The 12986-nt window shown below is 38.5% G+C and overlaps 1 protein-coding gene across 1 annotated transcript; it reads right to left on the reverse strand.

The window, feature by feature from the left end:
• Positions 1-6548: 6548 nt before the first annotated feature.
• LOC141910513 (uncharacterized) lies at positions 6549-12065 on the reverse strand. The gene has a single exon (XM_074801206.1). The coding sequence runs from the start codon at positions 12063-12065 to the stop codon at positions 6549-6551; it is 5517 nt and encodes a 1838-aa protein (XP_074657307.1).
• Positions 12066-12986: the final 921 nt, after the last annotated feature.

A 12986-nucleotide genomic window follows, 5' to 3' on the forward strand; every position in this document is an offset into this window, starting at 1 on the left:
AAAAGATATCACAAATGTAAAATCTGTAGATTATAAATTTAAAAAGTTAACAGAATTAACAATTCATAAGAAATATTTAATTAATTTAGCCGGACGAGGATCATCAAAATTTATATTTCTCTTGGTATGGATGTTTGATGCTTTCACTGGTGAACCTATAACATACAATATGAATTCATGGACAGTTTTTTTGCTCATAATTATTAGGGGTCTGTCAATATAATTTGAATTTTAAATGAATGTGATCATAAATTATTTCTCAAACTTACCATCATATTTCTGTTTTGGTTTATGGAATGTTTGTAAATTTTCTGTACATGACTTCCCGATGAGTAGCTCTCCATTTTGCGTGAAATTTTCCAGCATAATCATTACTGCTGCTAGATGTTTGCACGTCAAATATTCTGTTACCAATAAATTTAGGATATGTTTGTAATACCTTATCCTTTTGCCATTACTTACTAACTCAATATCATATCTATTTCTAATATTTTCACAAGTCTTACCATAGAATGTATTATTCATTAGTTTGAAGAAATCTTTCTCGAAATCAGTTTTAACTTTAGTTCTCTGTTTGGTGTTAAAATCTATATATTTTTCTAACCATTTAGATTGACTGAATGAAATATATATATGTACTTTTTTTAGAACCATTCCTTGATTCAAATAAAATTTCAACATTCTATAATGTACTACATAATTAAATTCATCTTCCTGAGTTACCATTAACTTTTCTGTAAGAATATGATTATCGGGTTTAATTCTTTTTTGATAATTTGATAATTCTTCATGTGTAACAGTTTTATGTTCGGGCCAGTAAGCTAGATTTCTGGATTTAAATCTTTTATCTTCAGGATATTCCAAGTCTACAACAAAGAAGTAACCAGTATCTGAATCATCTGCAATATCTAGAATTCTTTTCTTCCAATCAAATTTATCATTATTTTCATACTGTAAAACTTCAGTTATTTCAAATACTCCATAAGGCTGAGGTTCGATCATTGCCCAACCATATAGATTATTTGCATCTATATATAATAATTTATATCCAGGGTCATCATTTAAATTCAAATATCTATCACCTAATACACCTGAAACTCCTCCTCTTATAGATTTTTCAAATAATAATAATTGATCTATATTTGTTAACAAATCCATTTTTATATCTGTAAATTTTAAACCACAATCCCAAGTTAAACCTGGGCTAGAATAACAATGGCAAGGATCAATATTAAAATATTCTAGGTTTACATCGCTAAACCTTTCGAATATATCAGTTAATAATAATACATCTGATTTTAAGTATAAATCAACTAATTGTCCATGATTCATTATTTTGAAATGATTCCAAATATTCAATGTTCTATTATAAACTTCATCTTTAACATATTCATTTTTTAATTCATCATAGAATTGTTCTTTTAATAATTCAGTTACATTGAAATCCTTATGATTTTCATAAAATGAATATGGAATTGCTCCCTTATATCTCATTAATTGAAAATCATCATTATTTGGATAATGTTGCTTTAATATATTTAATTCATCATCAACTAATGATTTTGATAAATTATCTAATGAACTACTCAAAAATCTTAATGAATCTATAAATCTTAGACACCCAAATTGGAAAGATATATAGTTCTCAGATGTTTTAGCTAACATTTTAAATTTATATGTTGGTATTTTATCTTTTGATCTATTTGAATTTAATCTTTCTATTTCATTATTGATTTCTTCTATTTTATGGCATAACTGTTTGATAAATAAATGAGCATCATACCCTGATAAATTATGAAAGATAACTGGAACAAAGTTAATTTTCTTTGCTTGCAAATTACAATTCTCATGCGCTGCGCCTCTAAATTTACCATTCAAATGATCATGATCTCTTACTTTTTTATCTTTAAAATCATATATCTTTTCACAATAATAACATTTATCTGCGAAATCAAATTCTTCTTTATCTTCTTTATTTGTATCTAATAGTTTACTAAATTTGATTTCATATTCAATTCATAAGTCACAAAAATGATTAATAACATTTTCATTTCTATAATTATAATATTCACTTTTGATTAGTACTGGATAATCAGATTTAATATATAACCCGAAAGCTGCAGCTGATTGATGAATCTTTTTAATAGTATTTGTTATTAGAGGATCTGAATAATCAATTACATCATTTTCATGAGGATTTAATTTCTTTCTTTTATAATATATTTCTTTTATATCTTGATCAGTTAATTCTTTATTCGATGATTCAAAATCCCCATATATTACAAATGGTACTTAATTCTTGTAATCATATTTTTTGAATTCTAATACTTTAGGCCAAAAAAAGATGCCTTGTTTCTCATCACACTTTTGTTTTTTACCATGACGAGGGCGGGCGGTTTTTATGTACTTTAAAAAAAAAAGAAATAAAAAGAACTGTTTGAATTTTTTTTGGAGATGCGGGAGGAGTCTTTTTATTTTTATTATATCAATAAAAATATCCCTCTGACATATTTTCTTCAGATGCAGGAGGTAGTTTGTTATTTTTATTAACTGGAAAATCACTGCTTAATCCTGGAAATGATTGGTGAATCCTGAAAATCCATTGCAACACATCAAATAAAAAAAGAGTAAACTTCAAAATTAAACAATGAAAATATTCTATTAACCATAAAATGTTACAAAATTGCTATTTCTAAGGCTAATAGCCTTAGAAATAGCAATTTCACGCATTACTTCACTAAGTGTCAAGTTTGAGTAAGAACCGGCCAACGCATTTTCGAAAAGTTCCATCACTGTTGACTCTGGAGATACTTGTAGAATTGGCCAACGTAGTATTGGCTTCTTTTGGAATATTATTTGAACAGATAGCAACATCTTGGACGCTATTAGCACCACATTTTACCAAGAGAAATCGCTTCGAAATAAGAATCACGCCAGAAATCAAGCTCCACAGCGACCTTGGCATTTGACATTTAGGCCTACGGTAACTGACTCCGTTGATATGGGTTCGGGTCACCAGTGTGGTGCCGATGATATTTATACGATCAACTTTTCTCGATACGTTCATAGAGAAACGATACAAAGATGACGATATGCGTATTATATCAATACGGGCGGGTAGATTTTAATTTTTATAAAGAACAAATTTATTTTCGAGCTATGATGCGGGAGGGCGGACTTTACTTTTATCGCTAATTTGCCGATGATTTTTCCGATGCGGGCGAGATTTCAAAATCATGAGAAACAAGACATCTTTTTTTTGGCCTTATCCTTTTCATTTGGTAAAATCATTTTACAATAATCATGGTTATCACATAATTAATTATGATTTAATAATGCACTTTCAGTTCTGAATTTAGTTATACATTTTCTACATAGATATATTTTATTATCAAAATCATTTTCTTATTTGAAAAATCAACCAATTTGTTTTATCCACATATATAATTCTCATAATATAATATATCTATAACACCATTTGAATCATAATCTGTTGATAAATACAAAGGTTCTAATGTATAATGTTTAATATCATTACCTTTTGTTTTTGGTAATTTGATTAAATCAAATACATTTATCTTTAAATTATTATCTCTTTCTATTTTTGGAATATTTTTTATTCTAACAGGATAACTGTTTATCTTATAATTATTTTCAAATAATTTATAATGTGTAAATCTAAAACTATGTTGTTTATAATCTTCAACTGGATGTAAACAACTTATCCATAGAAAAAACTTGTCCATAGAAAACATTTATCATCAAAATTTTGAACATTGATAACAGCATTAGTTTTAAATGTTAGTTTAATATAACTTGACCCATTAATATTATCATCTTTATGATATGATAAATTATTTTCATCTATTGGTTTTGATTTAGTTAACTTATTATATTTTGTGTTATAAACATGTTAAGTCATAAATATTATTTCATCAAATATTAAACCAGATCCTTCAAAATATTTCTCTTCTATTTTACTTTTTATTTCATTATAACATTTATTTAATCTATCATCTATATGTTTTTTTACATATGATATGTTGTGAATGGGAATTTATATTATATATTGGTTTATCTTCAGATTTTAAAAATTTAACTTAAGAAGATATACTAATTTTAGGGTATTCAACATCAGTAATTATTCTTATAATATTCTTCATATTTTTTATTTTCTTCTAATGTGTTAACTTTATGAAATTAAAACTCGATAGCAGCTGGACCAATATCACTTTTAAATGCTTCAGTAGTTTCAATATCTTTTTTATTATCTAATGAATTAATATAATTTCTAACATCTTCCATGTATGGTCTTTTATTGTTTAATTTATTTTTTATGCTTTTAATTGTCTTCTGTTTCTTATCATTATCTTTATCAAAATAATCTTCACCTAAAATATCATTATTCATATTTCTAATATGACCTTTAGATTAAATGTTGTTCATAATATCTTTTGTTACTGAATGATTGATTACATGTATAACATATGTATGTTTCTTTTTCATACTTTAATTCATCTAATTTAGTTTCTTATATATCATCTTTATATTCTAATTTCAATTTATTTTCTAAGTGAGATTTAGTTTTATTGTGTCTTGCTTTTTGAGATTTATCTATCTTGATTTTACATGTCGGGCAGTAGTACTTATTTGCTTCCTTTTTAATACTTATTAAAGTACTTCCATTTTTATACTTAAATTATTTATTAAAATTGATTTTACATATTTTATTCAAAATCTATATCATGGTGCCCTTTTTCATTCTTACCCTTGTATATGAAATAGAAATCACCAGAATATAATTCTTCTAAATCTTCACTTGATAATCTATGAAATCTATCTTGTAAATATGTTCTGAATTTATATTTATTTCCTTTCAATCCTTGTTATTCTAAGTGAATAATTTATCTCCATATTTGTTAGTAACTGTATCAATATTTGTAATTAAATATTTCTTTTGAATTGTTAATTCTGTTAACTTCTTAAATTTATAATCTACAGATTTTACATTTGTAATATCTTTGATTCTATTTAAGAATTCACTGTGTATTTGTTTACTCTCCATTTTAATAACATATTTTTTATTAAAATTGATTTTAGAAGGTATTAGATGAATATTTTAAGAGTAATAGGGAATAAGTTGTTTCAAGTCAAAGGTTGAAAGGTCGGAAAATAAATTCGAGTGTGCGAGAATTTATTTTTCGACCTTTCGACCATCAAGGTATTCAACCCCTGGTATTCAAACAGGAAGTTTTGAAAACGATATAACAGTAAATGGGTCAAATCTTGAATATTTCCCAGTTGAATCAAAAGAAACTTGGAGGGATGTGAAAATAAATCCAGACTTAGAGGGTGATAAACGCGCGGAATTAGAAATATTGATATATGAATTTAGAAATGTATTTTCAGATATACCTACTCAAACCGATCTAGATATACTGCATATTGAATTAACATCTGATATATCGATGTCAAAAACTATATCCGGTACCATTTGCTCTTCAAGAGAAAATGAACCAGGAGGTATCAGACATGCAAAAGATGGGCATAATTGAGGATTCGAGAAGTAAATACTCGAGTACGCCTGTCTGCGTTCGTAAGTCGGACAATTCTAACCGATATTGTATCGATTTTCGTAAACTAAACTCGATTACAAAATTTCTCCCGGAGACAGTATCTGATCAAGAGTTAATTTTGTCTACCTAGGAAAAGCAAAGATTTATAGCAAGATCGATTTAGCAAAAGGCTATTGGTCAATCCCTATGTGCGATTGCTGTAAACACTTGATGGCATTCCAAACGGAACACGGCTTGAAATATTTCCGTGTCATGCCATTTGGTCTTGTTAATAGTGGGGCTGTATTTTGTAGAATGATGCGAAAATTACTGAAGGATATTGAAGATGTCAAAAACTTCATAGACGATTTAATAATCGGTAATCTAAATTGGGATGGACATCTTGGTACTCTTCGGGAAATTTTTATCCGATTAAGAGAACACAATATCAAAGCGCGTCCATCAAAGTGTAATTCGGATATGACAAAATGGATTTTGTAGGTAGTGATATTGGAAACGGTATTGTCGGCAAAACCAACTAACGGCAAAGAATTGAGAGGCGAAGAGTTGGTTGTCAAGCTGAAGTCTATATTTTAACTGCACCACATTTACAAATTACATGGGTTTATATAGTAAGGTAAGTTTACAAGAATAAAGTTTGCTATAGAAAAATAGTGCCAGACACTGACTTTGCACAATAACTTGGACCCGGGTGAACTATATTACAATACACATACTTGGAGTTCATGCAACCATAAACATACTGGGAATTAATACGGCGAACAACAGATTGAAGAATCAATATAAAATAAACGACCGTGAAGCGGGCATAATAATGCGATAAATCTGTAACATTTCCTCCAGCTCAAAACATGATGCAGAACAATATTTAAAAATACTATATCAAATTTTAACTTCGAATCAAGCGACGACGTCTACGACTACGATTTCAGTCTTTAACTGTCTACAGCACGACGCAAAACGGTTCGTTTTTCAAATGTCCGACTTTTCGAGGACACAAAGCTTGCTGACAGGACGACGCAACAAACCTGTGGATAATTTGACCTCGGCGGATCGGACGACTCCATCGGCTCCAGGAAAAACGTCTACTATGCGACCAAGCTTCCAGTAGCTGCGCGGGCACCTATCGTCTACGACGAGAACGACATCTCCAATTTCCAGGTTTCGCGTCTGACGAGTCCACTTGCTACGTCTGATCAGAGTCGGGACATACTCCTTTCTCCATCTCTGCCAGAAGTGATCAGCGAGAGTCTGTGCTTGCTTCCAGCGGCGTTGGTGACTAACAGCTACATCAGAAATCACCGGTGACAAATTAGGACTGGATCTCCCCAACAGAAAGTGACACGGTGTTAGCGCTGACGGACAGATATCGTTCGCGTCGGTGTAGGTTAGCGGACGCGAGTTCAGCACGGCTTCGACCTCCACAAGAACAGTGTGTAGCACCTCATCTGTTGGAGTAAGGTTTCCGATGACAACCTTCAAGCACTTCTTAACGGATGAAACCAAGCGCTCCCAGACGCCTCCCATATGGCTGGCTGTCGGCGGGTTGTAGAACCATTGGATCTGGCGTTGAGACATCTCATCATTGATACGCTGCTGGTTCAGAGCATCTAGCGAATGACGTAACTCTCTCTCCCCAGACTTTAGGTTGGTTCCGTTATCCGAGTATACAGTGGCTGGACGACCTCGACGGGCGATGAAGCGGCGAAAAGACATCAGGAAACTGTCTGTGTCCAGTGAATGGCTAACTTCAATGTGGACAGCTCTGGTTGACAGGCAGGTAACTAGGAGACCATATCTCTTCTCTGTCTTGCGGAAGCGGCGGACATCAAACGGACCAAAGTAGTCGATCCCAATACAGCTGAATGGGAAGCTTGTGTTGAAACGGGCAGCAGGCAAATCTGACATCAATGGAACTTCAGGCTGGACACGCCTCAACTTGCACTTCATGCACTGGCGCACAATCTTCTTAACGGTAGAACGGGCTCTCGGAACGTAATACTCTTGACGGACTTCGTTTAAAGTATGCTCTGGACCTTCATGCATCAGGAGGACGTGGATAGCTGTGACAATCAGACGGGTGACATCATGACTTCTTGGCAGTATCATCGGGAACTTGACAGCGACATCAACATCAGCATTCTTCAAACGACCGCGTGCTCTCAGGATTCCATCTTCATCTATGGTAGGACACAGCTGTAGGAGTTTGCTGGAACGAGCGATCTTCTTCTGAGCTTTGATAGCAGAGTATTCTTCTGGAAAACCATCTTCTTGGGCAGACTTTATGACTAAGAACCTGGCAGCATCCATTTCGGTGGCAGTAAGCGGACCAATTCTGCAACTGGACTTCTTGATCTGCGAACCAGCATTCCGGATGAACCTCAGGACACAAGCGACAACTCTGCGGTATCGAGTCCAGGACGAAAAACGAGAAGGATCTAGTACATGGTTGGCTTTCGTCCGAGCGGTGACGTTGACGGATCTTCTGATTTCCGGATCATTTGTATCCAGGTTGACAATAGGCAGCGACACATCTGGCCAACTATCTTCCGACTGGTACAGGAAAACTGGCGCTTGAAACCATCTCTCAGCAAGGGCAGCAGCTGGTATACCTCTGGAACAATCATCAGCCGGGTTTTGACTCCCCGGTACATGGCGCCATTGTTTGGGAATGGTAGAGTCGTGGATTTCGGCAACCCGAACGGCAACAAACATGTGGAACCTCTTGCTTTCATTCGACACGTAGGACAGGACCACCTTACTGTCTGACCAGTACAACGTTTCGTCAATATGGCACGTAACTTCCTTCTTTATGGATTCACCAAGTCGTACAGCTAGGACTGCAGCCTGTAACTCCAGACGGACTATCGACATCTTCTTCAGAGGGGCAACTCTAGTTTTGCTCATGACAAAACAGCATCGGGTGGTACCATCTGGCATCATCATTCGGAAATAAGCGACAGCACCGAAGGCTTTTTCCGATGCGTCGCAGAACAGGTGGAGTTCTCTTCTTACAGGCTCAACATCTGTGGGCTTGAAGCATCTTGGGATCGTGACTTCTGACAGCTTGGGCAGGTCTTGTAAGAGCTCTCTCCACTGGACAACATCTTCTTCTGGCAATTCAGCATCCCAGTGTAACTTCCTGGACCATGTAGCTTGCATCTGGATTTTGGCTCTGATGATGACAGGTGCTATCATACCAAACGGGTCAAAAATCGAGGATATTAGCCTGAGTAGTTCTCGACGGGAAAATCTCTTCAGCTCCAGACTAGGCAGCTTGATACCAATTTCATCCGTCTCAGCATTCCACCAGACACCTAAGGCTCGCTCGGAGGGTAGACGATCAGTGGCGACATCTACGGACAGCTCTCCTGGTGGAAGGGCTTGGATGACTTCTCTGCTGTTGCTTAGCAACTTGGTCAGTCGGAAACCTCCATGGCGTACAGCTCGAGTAACATCTTGTACCATTCTGGTTGCTTCGGGTGGCGTAGTCTCTGAGTGTAGAAAATCGTCCATATAGAAGTCTCGTAGAATGGCGTCTCGGACATCTGCAGCGACCCCTGGCTCGTCAGCGGTTTTCCGAAGGGCAAAACAAGCTATGGCTGCTGAGCACCGGGCACCAAAGATATTTACGACCATCTGGTATGCATCGGGCTCTCGGTCTTCAAGATCTCTCCACAGGAAACTTAAGGCAGGCTGGTCTTCTTCAGCAATCTTCACCTGGTGGTACATTGCCTCAATATCACCCATAACAGCAACAGGCTCTTGCCGAAATCTCAGCAAAATCCCTGGTAATCTTTGAAGGAAATCTGGACCGGACATCAACTGGTTGTTGAGGGAGACTCCCTGGTAACTGGATGCTGCATCAAAGACCACACGCAACTTCTTCTTCTTGGGGTTGCAGACAGCATGATGCGGTAGGAACCATCGCTTCGGGCTTGGAACATCGGCTTCTTTGGCAGTCAGTTTTCTGGCATAGCCCTTCTCTAGGTAGGTCTGAAAAGTCTTGCTGTAAGCGTCTGTCTTCTTAGCGTCATTCTTCAGCATCTTTTCCACACTTCGAAGTCGGTTGAGGGCACATGGTTTGTTGTCTGGTAACTTCACATCGGACCTTTGCCATAACAGCTTCGTCACATAATGACCATCCACGAGGTGAGTATTGTCTTCCAGCATCTTCTGAGCTCTCGTATCTTCAAGTGACTGAACTTCCATCTTGCTGTACTTCACACCAAACGACTCTGTTGACCACCATTCTCTGACAAGCGCCGTCAGTTCGTCATTTTCTTCGTTGGATTTCTTAAAGAGGTACACGCTTGGACTGGAGCCTGCTGGTGACAGGAAGTTACAGGTACGACCAGTAAGCGCCCAACCAAAATCTGTACGGACAGCTATGGGCTGATTTGGCTTCCCCACTCTTGATTCATGCTGGACTATGGCTTCGGTGACATTGGCTCCAAGGAGAACTTGAACATCAGAGATATCTGGCGACGAGACTTCTATGTCATCAAGATGCGACCAGCTTTGCTTCGGTTTCAGTCGAGTGTGAGCAACAGGAATCTTCAGGGCAGGAACGGACCATACTTCGTCTACATTTATCAGCTTCTGTGTGCTACCACTTGCGAGCGGGGCGACATCTAGCTTCACCAACTTCACTGCTCTCTGGCATCCTTGACCTTCAACTGTATTCAGCCGCAGCATCTTGTCTTCACCATCTAGACCAAGTTGATCAACGATTTCTTGACTGCATAAAGACGTCTGCGAACCAGGATCCAAGACAGCAAATGTGTCGACAAATTTACCATCGTCACCATGGAGACGGAGAGGAACGACTTGCAGAAGGACTTCGTCACTTACAGCAGGTTTCCTGGCTAAGGTGTAAACTAGCTTCTTAGGTGGATCTTCTTGCGGTTTCTTGTCTGCAACGGGCTGAGGCACGGTCCCCGTTGACGGCTGTGAGCTCCCTTCCGAGCTTGGACGACGCGGATATATGCGGCTGCTTCCATGTAGCAGTGGGTGATGTCTCTCTGAGCAACCTGCACTTGTACATACTTTCTTTGACCGACACTGGCGTGAACGGTGACCCCAGCGGAGGCAGGAGAAACACCGGCCATTGCTTGCAGCAAACTTCGCTCTGTCATCTGGCAATAAGGACGTGAAGACTGGACAATTCGTCAGGACGTGGTCACCTTTACAGCTTGGGCAGACTTCGGGCTTAGACTGGCTGAACTGTGAACTGCTGGAACCAGTGGCAAGTGAAGACACATCAACTTCAGTGTTGTTCACGGACTTGAACGGCGTGGACTTCGGGCCTCGGGATGAACGGTCATCTGGCTTTGCTACATCTGCATAGCTGAGTAGAATTCGAAGCTGCAGAGCTAACCATTCACTGAAGTCGAGTAAAGTCGAACGTTGAGCTCGGTTTTCCAATTCTAGGACCTGCTTCCCCCAGTCTCGTTTCAGATCTAGTGGTAATTTTTGGACAGCGCGGCGCAGGTTTTCGGCACTGGCGAGGTCACCATGAAACCCAAGTGTCTGTAGCGTGGTTACGGCTGAATGAACTGCTCCTTGGTAACTTTCGAGGGCTGTGGCGTCATGTGCTTTCAGCTGGGGATGGTCAAACACGACTCTGAAACAGGCATGGACAACATCATCCTCTTTCCCGTAACGGTTCATCAGGGCTTCAAGGGCATGGTGGTACAGGCGTCCATCATACAGCATACCAGCAATCAGCTTTTGCGGTGGACCTTCTACGGAGTTCTGTAGGTGCGCCATCTTCTCATCGTCTGCTAGCGAGTCTTGGCGATGGATGATAGAACAGAACAAACCAAACCATCTTGGCCAGTCTGCAGAGTCACCTCGAAAAACGGGCAGTTTCAGCTTGGGTACGGATTTCGCAAACGTTGAACTGCGTGGTCTTGGCGCTGCTGGCTGGAACGGCGTTGGTGGTAACGGCTCTGGACGTGGCGAGGGCGTACGTCTAGGCGGTGTTGTCGGTGCTGGCGGCCATCTAGGTTGGTAACTATCAGTATACGTGGACATCTGTGGCAATCGTGATGGTGCAGGAATCGGACGTGGCATCGACAAGTATGGCATATGTGTCACTCTCGGTGGCGACGTCTGGTGTCTGAGGTCTTCTGAAGGCAGTTCATCGACGGTCTCAACATCAGTTGGTGTTGGTGTTCGGGCCTCGAGGACGGCCGTCGTGATCTTCTCGACAGCTACTCGGTGTTTCCTGTATACTTCGGCCATATAATCGTCGGCATCTTGAACATCCGCGTCATCTACCAGTAAGGCTACCAACTCTTCATTAATCTCGTCGATGGCGTCAACATATTGGCCTATCTGCAACAGGACAGCTTTCAGATCTTTTCGGGTTGCAGTGATGGCTATCAAGTCTTCAGCCTTCTGGCATTGACGCGTGAAGATACCCTTCTTAACCCCACGGGCTCGCCGCAGTTTCTTCAGCTTACCAGCTAACTCTTCCTCCATCCGGTTCGAGGGACCAGAAAATGTCGGCAAAACCAACTAACGGCAAAGAATTGAGAGGCGAAGAGTTGGTTGTCAAGCTGAAGTCTATATTTTAACTGCACCACATTTACAAATTACATGGGTTTATATAGTAAGGTAAGTTTACAAGAATAAAGTTTGCTATAGAAAAATAGTGCCAGACACTGACTTTGCACAATAACTTGGACCCGGGTGAACTATATTACAATACACATACTTGGAGTTCATGCAACCATAAACATACTGGGAATTAATACGGCGAACAACAGATTGAAGAATCAATATAAAATAAACGACCGTGAAGCGGGCATAATAATGCGATAAATCTGTAACAGGTATAATTAAATGTCAAAAACATAAAAGTTGAGAGCGTATTATTGGCAGAAAGACCTCAAAATAAGGAGTTGTGTTCATTCTTAGGGGCGGTAGGGTTTCAATCGAAATTCATTGAAAACTGTGCGACTGTGACAAAACCGCTAACCGATATGACATTCGATGATATTAATATCAGGTTGGGGAAATATCCTATTCCTACCCGATTTCTCTAAAGATTTTGTACTGTGCACATATGATTCCAGTACTGGCATGGGGGGGGGGGGAGTCGCTAATGCAAATCTTTGAAGGGGAAAAGTTGCCAATAGTTTACGTGAGTAGAAAATTAAAACCTCCTGAGACGCGGTACTCTACGATTGAGAAAGAGTGTCTAGCTCTTATTTGGGCAATCAGAAGATTACGGAGATACTTAATTGGGAGTGAATTCATTCTGGAAGTGGACCACCAACCTCTCCAATTCTTAAATAGAGCGAGAATTGATAATGATCGAGTACGACGATGGGCACTTCAGTGGGTTGAGGCATGGCCGGTACGGAATGAGAAGGCCCCCACTGCGACTCGGAAAGTCGT

Source organism: Tubulanus polymorphus, chromosome 9 (genome assembly GCF_964204645.1).
Source record: "Tubulanus polymorphus chromosome 9, tnTubPoly1.2, whole genome shotgun sequence".
Lineage (NCBI taxonomy): Eukaryota > Metazoa > Nemertea > Palaeonemertea > Tubulaniformes > Tubulanidae > Tubulanus > Tubulanus polymorphus.